We start from the raw sequence: 23668 nt of genomic DNA, 5'->3' as shown, positions 1-23668 counted from the left end.
CCAATTAGGCCAAGAAGACTGACACATAAAGCATCTTTGCTAAGCCCTGTCTGAATTCCTGACCACAGAATTGTGAGCAATAAAACACCTGCTGTTTTAGTCACTAAGTATTGGAGTGCTTTGTTAGGCAGCAACAGCTGAAACACAAGGTTGTATTATTTGTTCCCTTGCTTTGTAAAATTACCATAGTCTGTGCACAACGATTAAGAATTATTTAGTGAGCCACTCTGAATGCTAGTGAATATTTTTTTCCAAATATGTGTTTTAATTGTCTTAGCTCACAGAGGAGAATGTGTTTCTATGCATGTATCACCTTGTACTAACATTTACAAAATAATTAAATACTATTAAGAGGGGAAATATTTATAACAAATGAGAGTCGATATCCTCAGCAAGTAAAAACCTCTCTCAAATACAAAAGAAAAATAGTAACACCTCAATTTTAAAAATGGGAAAAGCCATTTCCATGAAGAACCATAAATGGTCAATAAACATGTGAGGAAAATACTTTAACTCAAGCTCACTAATTTAAAAGAAATGCAAGTTAAAACAACATGAGGCATCATTTTTTAATCTACTGAATAGCCAAAGAAAAATTTAAACCCTAAAACTTAAGCCAGCTAAGTTCCAGTGAAAAATGGAAAAATCCTGCATTAGAGGCGCAATGTCTGGGACCGCAGACTGTCCTTGAACTACGGCGACTTCGGCGTCTCTGGTCACACGTTGCCTGACTTTGGGCAGAGTCCAGCGCTGTAAAATGGGCATAAACAGCTATCGCACAGAGCAGTTGGAAGGCTCAAACGATACACAGAGGGAAAAGTAATATAAGTGGTTGTTACTTTTTGTTCAGCCCGCTCATCCACGAGTTTACTTCTGTCGGCAGTACTGGAAATGCACAGGAATTACAGGAAAATCCAAATTACTTTCTGGAAAACTGGAGGTAAGATGACACGGGAACGACAAGACACAAAGTCAGGAGGAAGAAAGCCAGGGTAGGACGTGGCCGAGGCGTGCAGCAGTGCCCTAGGGGAGGGCGACGTCCCCCTAAGATCCCCGCCTCTAGAGCATCCTCGCCCTGCAGTCGACGCTCCGCGGGGCCCGCAGCCACCCCGGGAAGGCGGTGGGAGGGCTGGAGCCATGTGCTGATTGGCTGACTGTGAGCACGGGGCGGGGCGGATGGAGGTTCGGGAGGGCGCGCGAGCGGAAGGCCGCGGGCGCGCACTTCCGGTCTTTGTGGCTCGCAGCTGCAGGTCCGCGGCTCGCGCCCTGGCGGCTCCTGAGCTTCGCGGTGAGGGACACGGGGCCTGAGACGGAGCGGGGGCGGGGAGGGCGCGCGGCCGGGGCGGCGGGCGCTGGGTGGAGGAGACCCGCTCCTCGGCCTGCCCATCCCCGGGTCTTGGCACCTTGTCCGGGCGGCGTCTCCTAGCGTCCTGGGGACGCAGAGGAGACCAGCACTCAAGACCCTGCTTTCCAGCGGAAAGGGCAGTTATTCCCCCACCGCCGTGATTTCGCAGATGCTGCGATTTAACCGGGATATAAAAATAGGCTAGTGCGGCAGGGCTGGTTAATAAACCACAGATTTGTAGGCTAAATATTTTGTTCTCTGAAGTTAACTGTAGTGTTAGTGTTCAGATGTACTGATCTGTCTTGCTAATTCAAGGGTACACCCTTCTATCAATATTCTCCCATCCAAAGATCAGATCATGATCGGTCTATATATTACAAAATTAAAAACAATTATTTGTTGCCATATTTCACTTTTTAAAATGTTTACTCCCCTATCTTCTAAGCTTTTTGAGAGTGGAGATTAACGTTTTTGCTTTTGTCTCTCTATAATATGACAGTTGCGCACATGGTAAGCATTTAACAAATACTTCTTGGTTAATTCCTAGGTAGACTCATTTATTCACGAGCAAAAACCTTTGTATCTTAATACCTGGCTCGGGACAGAGCCCATAATAAGTGCCTCAATGTTTGTTGAAGAAGCGCATTAAATACTAAATTTAATCGAATGGCAAAGGTCCAACAATGTTTTTATTTAAATCAACTCATGTTTAATATGGATTTTTAAAAATGTTTTATTACTACCTAAATGAAAAGCACCATTATGTGCCATAGGTTAAAGGTAACTAAAAATAAATGTTTAAAAATCAGCATATCAAATCCTAGCTAGATACTGTTACCCATGGAAGTCTGAGGCCTATAGTTTATTTAAAAGGGAATTCTGTAAGTAACATCTTCAGAAGATGTTAAAGACAGACTATTCTCCTTGATGCAAACAGGATTGAAAGAGAATTGAAAAGGAAATTTCTCAATATGTGATTCATGTTAATATTGCATTCTTTTGCCTCTAAAATAATTTCTTACAGCATAAATGTGGTAGGAATTCTACAAAATGAGAGACGTTGAATGAGGTGAGTGATTTTTAGTTTTGTCATTTGATTATTACTTAGTTACAGTCTCAAACCTGATCCCTTTCCATATATTACGCCGATGACTGATCTTTATCATTGTAAGTTCTTAGAGCGATGACTGATCTTTATTATTGTAAGCTCTTAGAGGTTTTTTTCATTGCTGTAAGTTAACAGTGCTTTTATATCCTTCAGGAAAGAAGAGATTACTCAAAAGAAACTCTGAAGTAGAGGACCCAGTGGTAGTGAGCTTTTTGCTAAGCTGTTTCACCCCAGAACGGCTATGGAATCCAGAGCAGTTTCAACCCCGGTACCTCAGAATTCTCAGGAACAAGAGCTAATACTAGTGAAAGTAGAAGAAAGCCTTTCTTGGGGTCAGAAACTTAAGCAGAATAGGAGTAACCGATCCTGCCAGGAATTGTTTCGCCAGCAGTTCAGAAAGTTTTGCTACCAGGAGACACCTGGGCCCCGGGAGGCTCTGGGCCGACTCCAGGAGCTTTGCTGTCAGTGGCTGAGGCCAGAGTTGCACACGAAGGAGCAGATCCTAGAGCTGCTGGTGCTGGAGCAGTTCCTGAGCATCCTGCCTGAGGAGCTGCAGATCTGGGTTCAGCAACACAGTCCAAAAAGTGGCGAGGAAGCTGTGACTCTGTTGGAGGATTTGGAGAGGGAATTTGATGATCCAGGGCAGCAGGTGAGAACAGGGAGATGTGATATGTTTTGGGAAAAGGAATATACTTCTTGGAGCATGTGGCAGCATCATAAGAATGGGGTGAGAATTTGTCTCCAGTTGAACCGTAACCCTGAAGTGATTACCAGGGCCATACCTGTCTCTGTCCTTAAACAGTTCTTTTGTTCCTATCCGTCATCCCTGGAGATGTCTTCGGTGACCTCTTGGAGATTTTTACTAAGCATTTTCCCTAGGGATTTTCTCACAAAGAAATTTTCTCACAAATTTTACTGATTTCAGGTCCCAGCTAGTCCACAGGGACCAGCAGTGCCATGGACGGATTTGACACGTCTTGGAGCATCCCAGGAGTTAACAAACATCGAACTCCAGCCTTTAAAGAGACAGCTGAAACCCTGGGAACCTTGCCTTTCCCCCAGAAGCGGTAAGAAATAGAAACTCATGTGGGAACTGTTATCAGGCCTCTGGTCTTGAGGGCAGAGAATTAACGATATTTTACAGCATGCCCCATGTGAGCCTCACGTTTATTATTCTAGAGTGGAGGTGCTCACTCTTGAGCACCTTTGTATTCAGCAATCCTGATGAATTGCAGTCAGCCCTCCTTGTGTCAGTTTCCCCATCATTTATCCACTTATTCCTTCATTTCATGACTTAATAGGGTGCTAATACACATCTATATTGTGGTAGGCACTGGGTCTCTATCCTGAAAGAATTTTCAAGCCTAGATGGGGTGGTGGACAAGCAAAAAGGCAATTACAATACAGTATAGGGTAGTAAATTACAGAATAATTAATGTACTATGGGGGCACATATAAAGGCACCCACCTAACTCAACCTTAGAAGTCCAAGGAGTACTTCCTGGAGGGAGAGACATCTAAGCTAGGACTTGAACTCTGAGTAGAAGAAAGCCAGGTAAATAGGTGGGAGGAGGAGATTCCCGAGCTAAAGGGAAAAACTGTTTCTCTGCTCACAACATTTCTGACACTGCATATGTGGGGTTTTCCCTCCCATTAAGCAATTCTGACACTAACTACCCAGAACCAGTGCAGACCCCAAAGGTTAAGGTTTCAGTCCCAAGAGACTGCCTCCCACATCAGATGCCAGTCGCATGTAATGAGTCCCCAGATTATCCACACTTCTGTCCGATTTGGCTGCAAATTGGTGGTTCCACAACCCCCTCCTCAGGTTTCATAATTTGCTATAATGGCTCACAGAACTCAGGGAAACACCTTACTTACCATTACCAGTTCATCGTAAAGGATAGAAATGAACAGCCAGATGAAGAGGTCCATAGCGCAAGGTCCAGAAGGGTCCTGAGCACAGGAGCTTCTGTCTCTCTGGAGTTTGGGGTTTACCACTCTCCTTGGTGCATTCACCATCCCTGAAGCTCTCTGAACCCCTTTGTTTAAGGTTTTTATGGAGGTTTTGTTAGGTAGGCATGATTAATTAAATCATTGGCCATTGGTGATTGATTAACTCGATCTCCAGCCCCTCTCCCTGGAGGTCAGAGGATGGGTCCGAAAGTTCTAACCCTCTAATCAACCAGCCCCCCTGCCCTCCAAGAGTCAACTCATTAGCATAACCTCCGGCACCCTCTCATCTCTACCACAGAGGAAATTTTCAGGGGTTTTATAAGCTCTGTGCCAGGAACTGGGGATGAGGCCAAATCTATATTTCCCACATTACAGTATCACACGAGCAAAGTCCACAAAATCCTGAAGGTGAGAGAATACAATCCATTCCGGGAATTGCAGGTAATTCAATTTAACTTGAAGAGAAAATTCCTAAGGGAGAGCTGGTTAGAGGGAAACTAGAGAGGAAACCGGGACGCAGGTTGTGAAAACGTGTCTGTCATCCTCATTCGTTTGTACAGTGCAGTGGGGAACAGTTGAAGGGTTTTAGACGAGTGAGTGACATGATCAGATTTGTGTTTTAGGACTCAGTTGCAGAGCAGGAATGGATTTGAGGCAGGCAAGAGTAGGGTCTGGTTAGAGACAGTTGTAATCCAAGTGGCCACAGTGAATAAATCAAGATGTATTGTGGTGAGAGGTGGGAAAGATCATGGCTGACTCCTGTTCTTCAGCATTTAACTTGAATTGCAGTAGCTGGTCATTGTTAAACGTGGAGCATGTGGGAGAGGAGTTGAGGGTGATACTCAGGTTTCGGTCTTGAACAACTTGGTTAATGGCGGTGCTAGTCATATAAGTGGGAAAACATAAGGGAAAAAAATACATATGATGATGTGTTTAGTTTGGGACATTTTGGTGCTTGTCAAATATTTACAAGTAATATGGCCAATTAGCATTGGATATGAGAGTCTAGAGCTTCATAGAACTGGGATAGAACTGGGGATCTGGGGAGATATTAGCTTATAACATAAGTAGTGATTGAAGCTTAGGACATAGAGAGTTGGTTGAGTGAGGATATATGAGAGCTCAGAACAGAACCCTGAGGAACTCGTGTTCGAGTGATTGACCTTGAATCTAAGAAGGAACAGCCACAGAAATCAGGCTAGTGTATTTGGAAGAGAATGGCTCTGGAAGGAAGATGTGGTCCCAGTGTCCGTGCTACAGAGAGGCCAACTAAGTAAGATCCAGAAAGAAGCCACTGGATTTAGCAGCTATGAAGCTGATTTTGATGAGAGTAGTTTGGGGGGGTGGGAGGTGCACAGGTATGGCAGAAACCAGATTACAGAATGGGAACGAGTACAGACAACCGTTTGAAGAAGCTTTATTCTCATTGGGAGTGAGGTTGCATGAGGGAGATGTGTAGGCAAGGAGCTTGATTTAAAAAGATGTGAGAGACTTGAATTTATTTAAATGCTGACGAACAGGAGTCAGCAGAGAAAGAGATTGAAAACAATAGGAAAGGAATAGTGGGTAACTGATCAACTGAAGTCTCAGAGGAAGCAGGAAAGGATAAATTTCAAACTGTAGATGTAGGCCTTAGTATTAGAAAGGAGGCGGGACCCTATTTTGACCAGTTAAAGAAAAGATACATGCAGATGGCTTTATCTTTGTAAGTAGAAGCATCTATTTTCTCTCATATAGAAAGGGAGTATTGAAAGTGGAGAAATAAAAAGTTGTTTTTTTTCTGTTATCATTTCAGATGGTGAGAACAATGGATCATCAACAAAGAAGGACATTTCAGGAGAGAAATCGCAAAGACTTCCCCAGGAGCCTTCATTTGGAGGAATTAGTGAACATGAAAGCAGTTCAGAGTGGCAGCATGGAAGTGCTACAGGGGAGAAATTAAGAAGATCCCCTTCCCAAGGGGGCAGTTTTAGTCAAGTAATCTTCACACACAAATCTCTAGGAAACAAAGACCATCCTGAGCCCCAGAGAAGCTTGATTCTAAATACAAACTCTATAACGTATCAGAAAGTTCCTACAGAAGAGAGACCTTACAGGTGTGACGTATGTGGGCACAGCTTCAAACAGCATTCTGCTCTAACACAACATCAGAGAATCCATACTGGAGAAAAGCCATACGGATGTAGCCAGTGTGGGAAGGCCTTTAGTTTGAGGTCCTATCTTATTATTCATCAGAGAATTCATAGTGGTGAGAAAGCATATGAATGTAGTGAATGTGGGAAGGCCTTCAACCAGAGCTCAGCCCTCATTAGACATCGGAAAATCCATACTGGTGAGAAAGCTTGTAAATGTAATGAATGTGGCAAAGCATTCAGTCAAAGTTCGTATCTCATTATCCATCAAAGAATTCACACTGGTGAGAAACCCTACGAGTGTAATGAGTGTGGGAAAACCTTTAGCCAAAGCTCAAAGCTTATTAGACACCAGCGAATTCATACAGGAGAAAGACCTTATGAATGTAATGAGTGTGGAAAAGCTTTCAGGCAGAGCTCAGAGCTGATAACCCATCAGAGAATACATAGTGGAGAGAAACCCTATGAATGTAGTGAGTGTGGAAAAGCCTTCAGTCTGAGCTCAAACCTCATCAGACACCAGAGAATTCACAGTGGAGAGGAACCTTATCAGTGTAATGAATGCGGCAAAACCTTCAAAAGGAGCTCAGCCCTTGTTCAGCATCAGAGAATCCACTCCGGGGATGAGGCTTACATATGTGGTGAATGTGGGAAGGCTTTCAGGCACAGATCAGTCCTCATGCGCCATCAGAGAGTCCACACTGTAAAGTGACTTATGAATACAATGAATACTGTAAATACTTCAGTCAAGCTTCTATCTTTGTTAGTCAAAAGGGTTTAATTTAGTTTGGAGTAAGACTCCATGGAGGTGGTTGTACTGTACTAGGTCTCAAATCAACCTGACTTCCACCTTTCTCTTACCAGTAAGAATACTCAGGAACTGTGAAAGATGGAACTATAACATTGAAACATCATTTTCCATGAGAATGTCACAAAGAGGGCACAGCAACTCTGTCACTGCATCTCATTGTCAGTGGGCCAGATTTGGAGGATGGTGTGGAGAGTATGAGGGACATTTTGTCTCAGGAATGCAAAAATTTTACTGACCAGTTAAGAACAGTGGCAGGGCAGCAAGATATGGGGAAACAGTTTCATCGATGACTTATTGAGCCCAGGGCAGACCAGAAGTGAAAAGAAAATACAAATTAAGTTATCCAACAGTTATTTTTTGAGTGGCTGCTTTGTGCCATGTGCTAGGGATACAGTGGAAAATAAGACCATATCTTCAGTTTCACGGACAACACAAACAGGCAGTGACACTGTGGTACGATCAGTGCTGTGTGATGTTAAGGAGTACCTGACTCAACCTTGGATCAGGGAAGGCTTCTGAGAAAAATTATCTGAAGGATGAGTGGCCAGGAAGGTAGGCCGGCCAGGAAGAAAGTCTGGCACATCTGAGGAAAGGAAAAGGCCACTTTGCCTGGAGTATTCCTTTTGAGTTCCTTTTGAAGTGGATTCCTGTCTGTAGGAAAATCATGCATGTGGCCAGAATCTCTATTTACTACAGTGCCTATAGTGAAACATGAGCTAGTGGAGAAATTTGTTAATAGACAAAACCTGGAGTCCTTGGAGCATGGGATGGTGAGGAGCTTTGTCTTGGTTTGTATGACCCCAAGGTAAGGGTTAAAATGTAGTTTCCTTGTCCAACCTGGAGGCTAGGCCTTCCATGTGGGTGAGGGCAGGGGGCCAGAAAGAGCCCAGTCTAGAAGTTAAGAGTCTTAGAGTTCCAAATCTCTCCCTCGCAGACATAAGGGCTCCTTTGGTTCTTAAAGACGTGACCAGCGCTTCTTTCGGCTTCCTCCTAACTCCCCAGGCTCCGGGTCGGAAGCCGCTACGGCTGCCGTATCATTTGTCTCTGGGTCTGTAGTCCCACAGTTCCTAGTGCGCACCCCTAGGCTCAGGCGCTAAAGACTTCCTCCATTGCTGGGTCTGTTAGTCTCCAGGCGCCTCACATGTGTTCAGTTTTGTCATATCAGCAGTATTTCACAGTCGTCTTGTGAATTTTGTTAAAGACCACGCGAAAGGGAAATAACAGAAACAGTCACGGTCCATCCAGAGAGACTGCCCTCTTCTGAGGGACCCAGCAGGAAAAGGATCCCTAGACGGGTGCTTCTCAGTGCAATGCAGAAAGGTGTGTAGGTTAGTCAGCAACAGAAAGACATGTTATTTAAAATACCTAATAGGTCAGAGTTATAACACACCTTACCAAAAATTCAAACCTTTGGGAATCTCGAGTCCTGTACATAGGTAGAGTTTTCATGAGGATAAATAGAGAAGTAATGCTTCTATTGTGGCATGAGCATGTACTAACCAGTAAGAATGGCAGGAGGACTAGATGTCCATGCTTGGAGAGAGAATGTGAGAAAAGAAAGGGCTAGGTTAAATAACAAAATAGCATGGTAAAGTTATTCAACTCATATTCCTCTTCTACAGAGGAAGATCCAATCAAACTACAAAGGGCAGAACAAATGTTAGGAATTGATACAACATATATTACAAAAGGCAAATATTCTTTATATAGAGGGTTCTTACACATATTGGTAAGAAACATAATAGGTACTTGCAAAGGGCTTTGTGTATATGTATTACTTCTCAGACAGCCCATATTTTGCAGATGAAGAAATGAAGGCTTGAGGTCATGGCTTACTCAAGGTCATGTAGCTACAAAGTGGTGAGGTCAGACTTTAAACCCAGGCAGTAGGAATCCAGAACGCGTCTGGGGAGCCACTTCTCTGTACAATCTCCCCATGAAAAAGTCCCAATAGAAAAAAGTAGTACATAAATAGGCAAATCACAAAAGAATAAATGCCAATGGACAGTAAATATTAGCCTTGCTAGAATTAAAAATGTATATTAAAGCAAGAGTTGAGATGGCACTTTTTCTCCCTCATGAAACTAACAAAGATTCAGGGAAATTGGGACTCTAATGCTGCTGGTGAGATGTGAATAGATGCTGTCTGTGGCAGTCAATACCAGAAGCCTTAAACATTGCCTTTTGACTTTAAAATTCTACCTGGAAATGTATGCTTCAGAAACCATCATGAATGTATACAAAGTCTTAAAAGTTGTTAAAGGTGATGTTGATTAATACTAAATAAGAAAGCGTTCATATCTTAAGTAAAAATATAGGACGATATGTACAATATGATTTGTGTAAAAATATATTTATGCATTAAAAATATTGGAAATATATATAATCTCAATGTGCTATACTGGTTATATCTGAGTAATAAGATTATAGGAGATTTAATTTTTTCTTGTGTTTGTGTCTTCCAATTTTTTCTACAATAAATATCTAAAATTTCTAAAGTTAGAGAAAAAAAGGTTTAAAAGGGAGTGGAAGCCCGGGATAGCTGAGAAATTATCAAGAAAAGCATGTGCTTTCTATGGCATCTTTGTGCCTTCCAAGTCCTAGGCAGTTAGCTAACTCGTTAACTGATGTGTGACCTCCTAACTGATAAATGACAATGGCAGATGTACTCATCTCACTAGTGTACAAAAAGAAAGTCTGCAAATTATAAATCTCTGTGAAAATATAAGTTATTTGCATGAAGGTGATTATAGTTGAGAAAAGCAATAGCCTTGAAGTGAAGACTTTTGTTCTCGTTAGTGCTTCTCTGTGAATTCTGCAGCCATAAGCAAGTCACCTGACAACTCTGGACCCTCAGTTTAAGAGAGCTGAAGTAGGTGATCTCTTACAGTCAAAGCTTCAACAGTCTATATGAAACAGAGGGGGCACCAAGTAGGTGGATGTCAAAGGTAATTGTTTTTTTCCTTCACCAGAGTTGCCTGAGGAAAAGTAATCTATCCCTTTCCTTTCTGCTCAGAACCCTCATTTCTCTTGGTGTAGAGGCAGTCCACTGTTTACCTTAAATGGGTCCTGCGCAGATTCATGGATTTAAAAAGATGTGGAATTTAGGCAAATTGCTTAATACCAGTTTCCTACCTCTCCACTCCTCCCTCCTCACTTCCACAGGCTGCAATTAACACTGTCCAGATGAGAGGATTAGAAATTTAAACAAGTCTGACCTTGGTCTCTCCAAGCCCCCCTGTGAACAACTTTGCTTCTTTTGCCCCGTAAAGTGAATCCTCAGAGCAAGGAGGATTGCCGATCATTTCCATGCAGAAGGAACTGACCTGAAGAGCATTTCTGCAAAGTCAAGAGGAAGGGTGAGCAGGGTAGGGAGACCTACCCTCTGCTCTCTGATGGCCCAAAACCAGACGTTGCTGCTCAGTAACTTTATCGTTCACAGCTGTCTTGTTGGCAGGCACAAATGATGATAGATCTAAAGGGTCATGGGGTGTTCCTGCACATGTGTGTCTATTAAGGACCTGCTGAGAGGGGTGGGGAAAGCTGTGGCATTCTCCAAGGCTCTTGCTCCCAAGGTGGGGAAGCATCCTGATTCTTGTGGACGATGCGTGTTTCTAGAGGCTACTTGCTCTCATTCCCATGTTCTTTCAACCACAGTGCAGCTCCAGATGTCCCCTCAATTTTGTGACTTCACCTGGTGAACTGCAGCCCCAGGGACTACGTATCGTTTCCAGACATGTTTTGGCCCAGGAATCAAAGCTAAGACCACCAATTCCCTGCCTTCTTCCCACAACTACTTCCCGCATTCTCCCAGCACATCTCCACTCGTGTTACAGTGCTCCCTATTACTGAATGATTAATTTCAAAGCAAAACTTAAAACTCAAATTTTATTACAAGACATCTTGCATTACATTCTAATACTAAATAAAGCATAAACAATGAGGTCCTACTGTATAGCACAGGGAACTATATTCAATATCCTGAGATAAATCATAATGGAAAAGAATATTAAAAAAGAATGTATATATATATATGTATAACTGAATCACTTTGCTGTATAGCAGAAATTAACACCACATTGTAAATCAACTATACTTCAAAAAAATTTTTAAATAAACAGTTGAAGTATATAATCAAAAGTATAAGTGTTAAAATCAGTTACTAAAAATGATTTACCAAACAAGATTTTCACCAAGAAAAGGTACACATATATTAGGGTTGGGGGGTAAAAAAAAAATCTACTAGAAGTACTCCAAAATGTTAACAAAGTTTCTATGGATGGTGGGATCGTGGGTGATTTATACTTTCTCATTTTCTGTACTATCAACGTTTACAATTAATTCACAGTGAAAAAAATATTAAATGGTATTAAAAATATGAAATCATTTGATTGTCACCCATAGGAAAAGGCAACTCTATCCATTTGAAGGATCTTTTTAGATTTCTGATTGGCCTCACTAATAATCCTACAACCTCTGGACACAAAAGCTGTCCCCCTAATTTCACCTCTCCTATTACCCACAACAGCTTTGATTATCACGTCTTTTTCAGAAGTGACAGTATCAGGAAGAGAAATCAGGACATCTTAGAAGAGGACTCAAACTTTCTCTTAAGTATTAACTGCCCTCAGCAATTGTGAGTTAATTAAAACTGCCAAAATAAAAATTGGAGAAGTAGAGTTTTGAGGAATATTCAACAAATATTCATTGCCCTCAAGTAGCTTAGCATCTGTGAGTCTGGTGATGAGGGGAGGGAACAGGAAATGAGGAAGGCAGACCTCCTATTCCCGTGTTCCTGTCAGCTTCCCATTTCCTGGGCCCCAGGGTCATGGGACACAAACACTGCAGTCCCCACTGTCCCTCTACCCTCCAATATGTATTCTTTCCTTGGTGTACAAACATGCGTTTTTCCATACAACGCAGCAAAGTCTCCCATCACACTAATTCTCCTCAGTACTTCAAGAGAACTGGGATAGGCCACCCAACTCAGTGACTAAATAGGAAGAGAGGAACAAACACCTGTCCTGGCTTCTGAACCAGGGGCCCCAAGAAAAAATTCCTACCAGAGAGAAGAGTTCAGAGGAAGGGATGTCTCCAGATCCTCTGTTCATGCCATTGCACGTGCTATAACCTCTGCCTGTAACATTCTTCTCTTCCTTCTTGCCTTGGTCTGGCTAACTTCTACCCACCTTTTATGTCTCAACTGAGATTTCATCACATCCAGGAAGCCTTTAGTGACTCATGGACCAGGCTAGGTACTCCCCTGCCATACATGCATTTCAACAGAACCATATATATATCATACATATATATATATATATATATATATATATCACATATATATCATATATATATATATCCCATTATTCACCCCCAAAGTGAATTCCTAGTATTTCATAATTGTACAACTCTTACCTAAAGAGTTAAACTCTGGTGTGAGTTCTCTGATGCTGCATAAGGCCTGATCTATGCCTAAATGTTTTCTTACATTCACTACATTCATAAGGCTTTTCTCCAGTGTGGATTCTCTGGTGCTGGGTGAGGGCTGAGCTCTGATTGAAGGATTTTCCACATTCATTACACTCATAAGGTTTCTCTCCAGTGTGAATTCTTTGATGTTCAATAAGGATAGAGCTTCTACCAAAAGCCTTACCACATTCAATACAGTCATAGCCTTTGTCTCCAGTGTGAATTTTCTTATGCTGAATAAGGGCTGAGCTCCGGCTGAAAGCTCTCCCACATTCACCACATTCATAAGGTTTCTCTCCAGTGTGAATTCTCCGATGCCTGATGAGCTCTGAGCTGCCCCTGAAAGCTTTTCCACATTCACAACATTCGTAGGGTTTTTCACCACTATGAATTCTCTGATGTCTAACAAGGTCTGAGCTCAGACTAAAGGCTTTGCCACATTCTTTACATGCATAAGGTCTCTCTCCAGTATGAGTTCTCTGATGTCTAATCAGCTTTGAGCTCTGACAAAAGGCTTTCCCACAGTCGAAGCACTCATAGAGCTTTCCCCCAGTGTGAATTCTCGGTTGTGTTATAACATTTGAGTTCAGACAGAGACTTCCTTCACCTTCATTACACTCCAGGACACTCTCTTCTGTGGAAATTTCCTTGTTGAAGCTTGCCAGGCTAAAATGTCTTTCCTGGGAAGGGAGCTGACTCATTTTGTCCCCTGAAGCACTTCCTTTTGGCTTCTCAAAATCGTCCAGACCTCCCAAAGCTTCTTCAACTACCTGTCCTGAAGGAGTTTCCCCAGGGAGTCGTCTTGAGGATATCATGGCTGCTGATGCCACACATTCAATAATTTCTTGCTTTGCTGTCAACAATTTGTCAGCCACCAGCTTGCCATCTAAAAATGTGAATAGAAAATGCAAGTGTCATTTGCTCCCTATGTTGGAAGAAAAGAAATTATTGTAGCAGAAACAGAAAATAAACCAAATGAAACAGGTATTTACTTATTAGAAGGAAAATTCTTAAAAACTAGCTTCCCAACCTAGAATTTAGAAAAGTGGCCTGGGGTAGTGAGAGGTGGCACCCTCAGAGAGTAATATAGACTAGAATGAGAGTCAGCATTGGAAAGGAGGGATGGTGAACAGGGCAAGACATTAGTTAAAGGAGATAGTGATAAACAGGAGTAGCAGTGAAAGACCAGGAAGCTGGGAGACAATCTTGGGTTAGAGGAGAAGATGTGCTTTTAGGTAATGAGGGAAAGGAAAAGAGGAGATAGAGAGTAATTAGAATAAAGACAGATGTCTAAGAGTCTTGAATCAGCAGTGCTTCTACAAAAATAGGAGAGCAGGAGATACAATTAGGAAATGCTTTAGGGGTTAGAATTGGACAGAGGTAGGTGGTGCAAAGGTAAATTACAGATTCTGGCAGGTTCTAAGTTGATCAAATGATTATAAGCAAATAGAATAAGACATGCAGAGCATAAGAAAAGGAATATTGTGAGTTCCTGACTCATTCTGAGGCCAGGTGGGAGTCTTCTATGTTCACTTATTTATGTATAAATGGTCAAAGATGGTGCATGGAAACAAGAGGCAGATGTGACTGCCTGGTGCCAAACCTTCAGCTCTCACACGACACGCCCCTCTCATTTCTAGATTTCTAGTAACCCAGAACAGGAGACTACTGGATGATGGCTGAGGTAACTTCAATTATTTTGAGTGGGGAAAATCTGAAGAACTGTTAAGTTACTTTCATCCCCACCAAAGTCCTCTAAACTTATATGCATTTTACAGATCAGGAAACGAAGGCTCAGAGAGGCTATGTCACTGATGTAAGGCCACAGAGTTAATAACTGGTAGTGTCAGGATTCAAACAAAGATGCTTAACATCAAGGCTTGCACTTTCCCCCTATGTCATCTGCTTTCCCTACTGGAAGGAAGTAGGGCTGTAGTTGCACTAAGAAAAAAATTAATTTAAAAACCATTTTTATTTAGCTTCAGAAAAGTCATGTTTTTCTATGAAAACAAATACTTCTTTTTGATATTCTTGGAGTTCATCACACTTTAAACACAACAATAAAGTCTCACAATGATTACCTGACCAAAGCAGAGGGCTATCCAGCTTCCCTTTTCCTCACTCCTTACCAGAAATCACAGATGGACAACATTGCCTCTTAGTAGGACAGAACACTAAAATTCACACTGTTCTTGGATCTTAAATAGAAATTTAAATTACTCAAGGCTATGCTCGTTCAAAAAGGGAGAATTTATGAATAAAAGCATAATATATAAAAAAAGGCAGAAGAATAATAAGCACCAACTTGGTTAAAGTCAGAGACCTGACAACCTAATGAGAAATCTTGTGAAAGTAGTAAATAGGTCAAATTATAGAGTATAAATTATAAAGGGTATAAAATGGCAATAAAATTGTGTAGGGACAAATTTAGGGCTGTGAAAATTAGAAAAGCAATGTAATTTATAGGATTTAAAATACTTCTTCAAATTCTATAATCACATGAAGACAAATTATGAGACCAGAGAAAAATCTTGACCTTAGATGTATCGATCAGGAAAATATTAAGGCTCTTATTCTGTCAACTATATATGTATATTATATTTAAAAAATTAGGATAAACAGTTAACTAGAGTAATTCCTGGAAATGACAGAGATTAAAAGTAGAATAAGAGATGATTACTTGAATATTTAGAAATATCGGTACAAAAATAATCCAAATAATCTAATTTATATCTTCCAAGAATGAATGATAATTTACAATCAAGCCCAAGGTCCAGATGCTGGAGGGCGGAGTACAGATTATAGGAGGCTCTTTGGAAGAGAAATAAGCCACAGGTTCCTCTGTAGAAGAGCTCTTCTATATAACATCCCCTCACCCCATCCCACTACTTCCCTACCTTTTCAGTGACCTGTATGGTCTAAAATCATCTTAACTCGGGACTTGGCCTTTAATTGCACATGGACAAATATGATTCAGCCTTAATACTATATAGATGAGGCTCCACTACCCACTCAGATCCCCTTCACCAACAGGGTGCCTCCTTCCCCCAGCTGCTGTGAGTGTTGGCTCCTAACGACCCATAGCTGCCCTCTTCTCTGAAGCGTTGCCCTGGCTGATGAAAGCCACCTGGCCTAGGAAATTACTTCCACCCTCACTGCCCCCCAACCCCGCCTCAAGAAGGAACAACTCAGCAGTACAATTATGCTCCAGAGGGTCCTCCCAAAGCCCCACCTCATGGATTAAGCCAAGGCTAGGTTTTACCCGAGACCATATCATTGCTTGATCTTTTTCCTTCCTAACCCTACCTCTCTCACTCCATCACAGAGTTCTCCTGAGGAGCATGCCCTCAGTAAACCACCTGCACTCAAATCTCCATCTCAGGCTCTTCTTCTAGCAAAACATACTGCTAGGCTAGTGAAGAAGCTAAGGAAAATTATATATTGTATTATATGTTATATAACCAAGAGTGTAAGTTTGTAAAAATGACATGGCAACTCTTACAATCCTATTAAGGTGGATTCCTCCAATGATTTAATCCTTATTGACCTAGGTAAAAGATGTGAAATGATCCACATTAATTCTTCAGAGGTGGAGCTAAGACCCTCAAGACTAAAAAGAGATCAGCATAATGAGATTTATCGGAAACCCAGTCAAGGCCATTCAAGACCATATACTTAGGAATCAGGCATAAACGGAGGATGAGGACATTTTGCTAAGGCCAAGGAAGGCTGGGAGATGGAATCACTGTGGCCATAAGTTGATTGAGTCAACAACATAATACCACTGTGAAGGGGCAAACAAATAAAAATATATAGAGTGCAACAAATAAGAGTTGGGGGTGTGTGTGAATCTACCTTGTAAATTGACCAGATCTTCATTAGAGTACTTTATTTTTTTATCCCTGTACTTCAAATGAATGGGGAGAAACTGAAGCACATCCAGAGGAATGAGCTGTGATGACTGGAGAGATGGAACACAGATGGAATCAGAGGCAGTGAGATGCTTAGTTAAAACAAAGTCAAAGGGCAGTGTACTCATTACCTTCAGTAACAGGTGTGTTTTATGAGGATTCTGCTAAACAAATAAAATAAAATGGAATTAAATTAAAGCTGGAAATATTCATATGGACACAGAGAAGAAGTTTAATACCGTTTTAGTTTGCTGGTCTGCCTGCCATAACAAAATACCATACATTGGATGGCTTAAACAACAGAAATTTATTTTCTCACAATTCTGGAGGCTGGAAGTCCAAGATCAAGGTGTTGGCAGGTTTGGTTTCATTTGAGGCCTATCTCTCCTTGGCTTGCAGTGGCTCCTTCCCACTGTGTCCTTATATGGTTGTCCCTCGATTTGTGTTATGTCCCAATCTCCTCTTCTTACAAGGACACCGTCATATTGGATTAGGGCTCACCCTAACAATTCCATGTTAACTTATTTACTTCTTTAAAGGCCCTATCTCAAATACAGTCATATTCTGGGGTACTGGGGGGTAGAGCTTCAACATAGAAATTGGGGGGGACATAATTCAGCCCACAACAAATATCAGTATGAAAAGCCCAATAACGACTTAAAAAATTACAGCACAGGGGCTTCCCTGGTGGCGCAGTGGTTGAGAATCTGCCTGCCAATGCAGGGGACACGGGTTCAAGCCCTGGTCTGGGAAGATCCCACATGCCGCGGAGCAACTAAGCCCGTGTGCCACAACTACTAAGCCTGCATGTCTGGAGCCTGTGCTCCGCAACAAGAGAGGCCGCGATAGTGAGAGGCCCATGCACCGCGATGAAGAGTGGCCCCCACTCGCCGCAACTAGAGAAAGCCCTCGCACAGAAACGAAGACCCAACACAGCCAAAAATAAATAAATAAATAAAAGCGAAATTCTTTAAAAAAAAAAAAAAAATTACAGCACAGTCTCTGTTCCTCAAGACCTTAAAAGAAGGAAATAGAAGTAATCTACCCTGGTTTAGATATTTACCTACTTCACGGCAGGGGACTTGAGGAGATGATTTTTTAAATCCACTTGAATGTAGTTTTTGCTTGATGTAGAAGATATTTAAGTGGGCTTACTTGGCTAATGATGTGTGTGTGAAGGGGGGGGGCGGGGCTGGGAGGGAATTTCCCAGGAGGTCTCAGTGTACAGATGCATGGATACCTTTGGTGAATGCCAAGGTCCAAGATCTAGCCCTTGACCTTGTGGCCTCATAAACCTAACTTTATCATCATACAATGAATAGATTTACCTCTTGGGGTTAACTCTCATTAGCCAAGCTCATGAAACTGAGCAATAAAACCATAACAAAAATTAATGAGTAATGTAACTGTCACACAGACCAGACTAGACTAATGTACGTTTTTATTATAGCTAAGCTTCATAGGAATTTAATAAGATTGCTTGGTAAAGATGAAATCAGAAGGGTAGTTGGGTGTAACAAACTTGTTAATGAGAACAAGTTAATAAGCCTGATGTACATGCTGCCCATAGGGATGATTTTGCCAATAACATAATCAAAGCCCTTTTGGTCAGCTTCAAATCCACCTTTCAGTGCCCTGCCTGTGCTACACTTCTCCCTGGCCAGCTGACAACGATGTGAGCTTTAACAGTAGGGGCTGAACAGACCCTGGAGGAGGAAGGGGCTTTTCTTCCTGGTGTTGGTGTGCTCTCTTTTTCCCTGCAACGTGTGGGGCATCCAGCAGTGCCAATCAGTTTCAGCGGCACCACCCCTGAGGGTGGCTTTGCAGCAAGTTCTGTGTCATGGCACCTCCCCATGGCGGGGGGGCTCCTGGCACCCTAGAGGGTAGCTTCTCAGTGAGTTCTACCCCCTAGAACACACACTTTCCCCCCACCCATGAATGGCTTTCCTTCGTACCCCAAAGAGCAGTTTCCCAGCAAATCTGCCAGAAAGCACTCAGGGAACATCTCCATCCAGTGGGCCATAGCTGTGTCCTCTCCAACAAGATCTGGATCTCAGTTCTGCCAGGGGAGGGGGAAGATGCAGCACCCTCTTGCAGATTTGTTCCTTTCTTGGGCGCTCTGCCTCAACCCTAGAGACTCCCTATATGTGTTATTTCTGTATACTTTATGGGGGTTTTAAAAACTAATTAGTAAGTAATCCTCTGTCATAGTTAATAATTCTTAACATTAAATTTTCCCTTTTCAAGTTACTATGTGGTTTCTCTTATTGATACATTATTCATCTCCATCTTAGGGACTGCCTTGTCAGTAGGACCATAATATTAAAAAACCAGAATACTGCTCTTTGAATATTATGGATATTATTAGAGAATTTTATTAGAGACCTTAATTCTTAACCCCAAATTAGAAATTATATTGGCATTTCAGATTCTAGGCAGAGCCAATGGAAGAATATTTCTAGGCAAGGGGGCTTTTTCACAGTACTTAACGACAGTCATGAGAAGCAGTTATTAAGAAAATGACCCATGCCACAGATTTAAGCCCTCACCTCCGCCCTCAACCCCAAATGGACTGGGGCTCCTCACCTCTCTCACAGAAACCCTGGGGCTCCTGAATCTCATTCTTGCCCTGGTTCTCCAAGGGCTGGAGCTGGATACTCAGTGACTTCAGTGCTCCCATAGATGTCATTTCCTTCCAGATCATTCCTTGGCCATGAGCTGTGTCCTAGGAGTAATCAAGTACCAACACTATGATTCTGAGGACATACAAGAGGAAAACCCGTAGAATAACAGGGCAGGGCAGCCAGAGTCAGAAACTCATTCAGATGATTAGATAGAAAGCAAGACTAAAAGCTCTAGTGACTTGATCCCAGTGCACAAATAATAACCCAAAGGACAAAAATTTTATATTTCTCAGGTAGCCCAGTCAAGGCCACTCAGAATGGCTTCCTCATTAACTTACAATCAGTAAAACAAGCAAACAAAACACCTACTTACCTGTTGCCTTGGCTCGTCAAGCTCCTTCTCCAGCTCCTCCAGCATCATCACGGCTTGCTCTCCACTCTCTGGTCGGTTCTCCCGAAGCCAGGTCTGCAGCTCCTCAGGCAACATGGCCAGGAACTGCTCCAGCACCAGCAGCTCCAGGATCTGCTCCTTGCTGTGCACCTCTGGCCTCAGCCACTGAGAGCAAAGCTCGCGGAGCCGGCTCAGAGCCTCCCGGGGCCCCGCGGAGTCAGAGTAACCAAACTGCCTGAACCGCTGGCGGAAGGCCTCCTGACTATAGGCATTTCCCTGAAGGCCAAAGTCCTGCCCCCAAACATAATTTTCTTCTTCGACCTTCACAATTATGAGTCCTTCCTGCTCTTTTGGAGCATGGTAGACCAAGGCTGCAGACTTTCCTGCCATTCTGGGCAGAGATAGCCTGAAGAGGCTGCCTAGTTGAAGCGGGGAGGGGACGGACGTCTGTGTCTGAGAGATTCTTTCTGAATTCCAATTCTTCAAAGAGCTCCTCAGGTGGACAATGCTAATATCACACAGGGAAAAAAATGTGTTTAGAATATAAATTCAGGTGTTTGAAAACCAGTTGCTACTGAGTGTAGCGCTGTAAAGAAAACTGACTAAAAGGGAGCTTCCAGGTAAACAATACATTTATAGATGATTCAGGATTTTTCTCAGGATGTAAAACAGAAAAGCTAAAGTATCACTGAAATAAATTCAACTTTTGGTAACAATGTGAGAGACAACATTAGGGATAATAAATAATGCTTATACATCATGGAAATCAGGAAAAACACTACAGTATATTATCACCTCTCAGAATAATAACCACCATTTTACTGAGCACCTACTAGATGCCAAGCACTAGCTAGATACTTAACATAAATTTAATATAATTTCCCTAATAATTCTATAAGGATAATCATAATTATGCCCATTTTCCAAATGAGGCTACTGAGAATCACAAGGGGACCAAAGACACACAGCCAGTAAGCAGCAGAACTGCTCTCTGCAACCAGAGGATTTATTAGCTCTTTCTATGAAGCCACAGGGTCTCCCCAAAGAAGGGAATTTGCACTTAATAAACCTACTATCGGCCAGGCACTTTACAAATACAATTTTATTGAGGCTTGTAAATAACACTAGTAGGTATGTATTATCATCCCCACTTTACAGACGAGGAAACTGAGGTTCTTGAAAGTTAAGTAATTTGCCCAAGGTCCCAAACTGGTATACGGCAAAGTCAAGACATGAACCTAGAGTAGCCCAACTCTAAAGCACTTGTTTTTTTAAATTACAGAATGGGTTAATGCCCAGGACAACCTTGGTTGATACTATAAATTAAGAATGAGGGTGGGGCTTCCCTGGTGGCGCAGTGGTTGAGAATCCACCTGCCAATGCAGGGGACACGGGTTCAAGCCCTGGTCTGGGAAGATCCCACATGCCACGGAGCAACTAGGCCCGTGAGCCACAACTACTGAGCCTGCGCGTCTGGAGCCTGTGCTCCGCAACAAGAGAGGCCGCGATAGTGAGAGGCCTGCACACCGCGATGAAGAGTGGCCCCCGCTTGTCACAACTACAGAAAGCCCTCGCACAGAAATGAAGACCCAACACAACCAAAAATAAATAAAAATAAATTAAAAAAAAAAAAAAGAATGAGGGTGAAGGACTTCTCTGGTGGCACAGTGGATAAGAATCTGCCTGCCAATTCAGGAGACAGGTTCAAGCCCTGGTCCAGGAAGATCCTACATGCCGTGGAGCAACTAAGCCCGTGTGCCACAACTACTGAGTCTGCACCCTAGAGCCCATGTGCCACAACTACTGAAGCCCGTGCGCCTAGAGCCCGTGCTCTGCAACAAGAGAAGCCACTGCAATGAAAAGCCCACACACTGTAATGAAGAGTAGCCCCCGCTCGCCGCAACTAGAGAAAGCCCACCCACAGCAATGAAGACCCACCGCAGCCAAAAATAAATAAATAAATAAATAATTTTTTTAAAAAAATCTGCTTTCTGGAAAAAATAAAAATAAAAAAATAAGAGTGAAAATGTTAGGAAAAGGTCATGGAGAATGGCCAGGGTGAATGTACAAAAAAAGGAAGAATTTTTCTTTTTTTTTTTTTTCAATGTTTTTAGTTCTTTATTTACTTTTTTAAATTTTTATTTATTTACTTTATTTATTTTTGGCTGTGTTGGGTCTTCATTGCTTCACACGGACTTTCTCTAGTTGCGGCGAGTGGGGGCTACTCTTCATTGCAGTGCGCAGGCTTCTCATTGCGGTGGCTTCTCTCGTTGCGGAGCATGGGCTCTAGATGTGCAGGCTTCAGTAGTTGTGGCACATGGGCTTAGTTGCTTCACCTGCATGTGGGATCTTCCCGGACCAGGGCTCGAACCTGTGTCTGCTGCATTGGCAGGCGGATTCTTAACCACTGTGCCAACCAGGGAAGCCTGGAAGAATTTTTCTTGACTTTAAGTCACAAGGTTCTGAGACAGCACAGAGGAAAGAGGAATGGATTCCTTCATCCATTATCTCAACAATACTTGAGCTATGTGCTAGGCAGTGTACTGAACAGGACTCTCAGGATTCAGAGGTCTGTCTTCAAGGACTCCTAGTTTAATAAGGGAAAGTGACAGGGAAACAGGCAAACACAGTGCAATACATCCAAGGATGGAGGGAAGCAGACAAGGTAGCCCGGAAAGATGACTAAGACCAGGAAGAACTGCCTGCCTGGGGGAACTATCTCAGCAGAGTCTGGTATGAGTGAGCTGGGTGGAGCTGTAGAGGGAGGTCATTCAGGCAAGGAGCAGTGGGTATGAGAAGATGTAGCCCATTGAGGAAACTGCAGGTGATTCAGAAAGGCCAGACTCATGGCTATGGCTCAGAAACAGCCATGAGCATGGTCCTCAGACTTGTTGAATCAGAATCTCCATGGGTGGGGCTTCAGTAAGTGCCACAAATGCTTCTGATGTGCAGCCAGGGTAAAAACCCTGGGCCAGAGCCTTGGCAGAGTTAAGGAATAGTGAGAGAGGAGGGACCTAAACACAAAGAAACTTGGAGGCATTTTTCTTCTTAATTTTGTGGTATTTGGAAAATACTAAATACATTTCTTTAGTTCTTATTACGACAACTGACATTTAAGAAATCCCATGATGATGCATTGTCAGATCTGGGCATCAGTATAAATACTATGCCTCAGCAACTTGTCCTCCATTGGGTGGCTGAAGAATTATCGCTGTTCCTTCTCCATCTCCTTCACAAGTCCATCCTCCTTTACATCAGAGTTCCACAGGTCAGCCCTAAGTCCACCACTGTTCTCATTCTCTCCCAGGCAATCTCATCCTTACCTTCGGTTACCATCGATCTCTAGTCTGGACCTCTCATCTGAGCTCCAGCCCTATTTATCCATTGTGACTCACATCCATCATAATTCTTTTTTTTTAAAATAAATTTATTTATTTATTTATTGGCTGCGTTGGGTCTCTGTTGCTGCGTGTGGGCTTTCTCTAGTTGTGGTGAGTGGAGGCTACTCTTCATTGTTGTGCACGGGCTTCTCATTGTGGTGGCTTCTCTTGTTGCGAAGCATGGGCTCTAGGCGTGCGGGCTTCAGCAGTTCTGGCTCGCGGGCTCTAGAGCACAGGCTCAGTAGTTGTGGCACATGGGCTTAGCTGCTCCGCAGCATGTGTGATCTTCCTGGACCAGGGCTCTAACCCATGTCCCCTGCATTGGCAGGTGGATTCTTAACCACTGTGCTACCACGGAAGCCCCATCATAGCTCTTCTTGAATTTCTCAAAAGGACCTCAAACTCAGCACATCCAAGATCAACTGATGATTCCTCCCACCCCAACCTGCTCCTCTCCCAGTGATTCCCCTCTCGGAAGTAGGAACAACCATACGGCTGCACTGCCAGAAACCTGGAAGCATTCCTAACACCTCCTTCCTGT

General features: G+C 42.8%; 2 protein-coding genes across 6 annotated transcripts in view; one reads left to right on the top strand and one right to left on the bottom strand.

Annotated features, from left to right (window-relative positions):
- The first annotated feature begins 1208 nt into the window (after positions 1-1208).
- On the top strand, positions 1209-9786 carry LOC309610851 (zinc finger protein 397-like). Of its 4 annotated transcripts, XM_082354320.1 has the most exons (6): positions 1235-1288; positions 2370-2414; positions 2607-3102; positions 3379-3520; positions 4785-4850; positions 6205-9786. In XM_082354320.1, exons 3-6 carry the CDS (start codon positions 2695-2697, stop codon positions 7251-7253), a joined length of 1665 nt encoding a protein of 554 aa, XP_082210446.1. In that variant the 5' UTR covers positions 1235-1288; positions 2370-2414; positions 2607-2694; the 3' UTR covers positions 7254-9786. The 4 variants fall into 4 exon arrangements, with proteins under 4 accessions (XP_082210448.1, XP_082210446.1, XP_082210449.1 ...); XM_082354322.1 differs by lacking the exon at positions 2370-2414 and having other exon boundaries at positions 1209-1288; XM_082354323.1 differs by lacking the exon at positions 4785-4850 and having other exon boundaries at positions 1240-1288; positions 6205-9779.
- Positions 9787-9962: 176 nt separating this feature from the next.
- LOC309610854 (zinc finger and SCAN domain-containing protein 30-like) overlaps positions 9963-23668 on the bottom strand; it is a 28369-nt gene continuing 14663 nt past the window's right edge. For both annotated transcript variants that reach the window (XM_082354383.1, XM_082354382.1), the window contains 3 exons: positions 19730-20255; positions 19319-19457; positions 9963-13707 (listed from right to left, as the gene is read on the bottom strand). In XM_082354383.1, coding sequence (XP_082210509.1) covers positions 12776-13707; positions 19319-19457; positions 19730-20137 — 1479 coding nt within the window. In that variant the 5' untranslated portion in view covers positions 20138-20255 and the 3' untranslated portion in view covers positions 9963-12775. The remainder of the gene's footprint in view (positions 13708-19318; positions 19458-19729; positions 20256-23668) is intronic.

The sequence above is a fragment of the Balaenoptera borealis genome (genome assembly GCF_965194805.1).
Source record: "Balaenoptera borealis genome assembly, chromosome: 14".
In the NCBI taxonomy this organism is placed as follows: Eukaryota; Metazoa; Chordata; class Mammalia; order Artiodactyla; family Balaenopteridae; genus Balaenoptera; species Balaenoptera borealis.
The sequence above is the reverse complement of the archived record's forward strand: the minus strand, read 5'-3'. Positions and strand labels throughout refer to the sequence as shown.

Coding starts and splice junctions, on each gene's coding strand:
- LOC309610851 (XM_082354322.1), top strand. CDS start 2,695: ATGGAATCCAGAGCAGTTTCAACCCCGGTACCTCAGAATTCTCAGGAA. Junction 3,103..3,378: donor TTGATGATCCAGGGCAGCAG/GTGAGAACAGGG, acceptor TACTGATTTCAG/GTCCCAGCTAGTCCACAGGG. Junction 4,851..6,204: donor ATCCATTCCGGGAATTGCAG/GTAATTCAATTT, acceptor TTATCATTTCAG/ATGGTGAGAACAATGGATCA.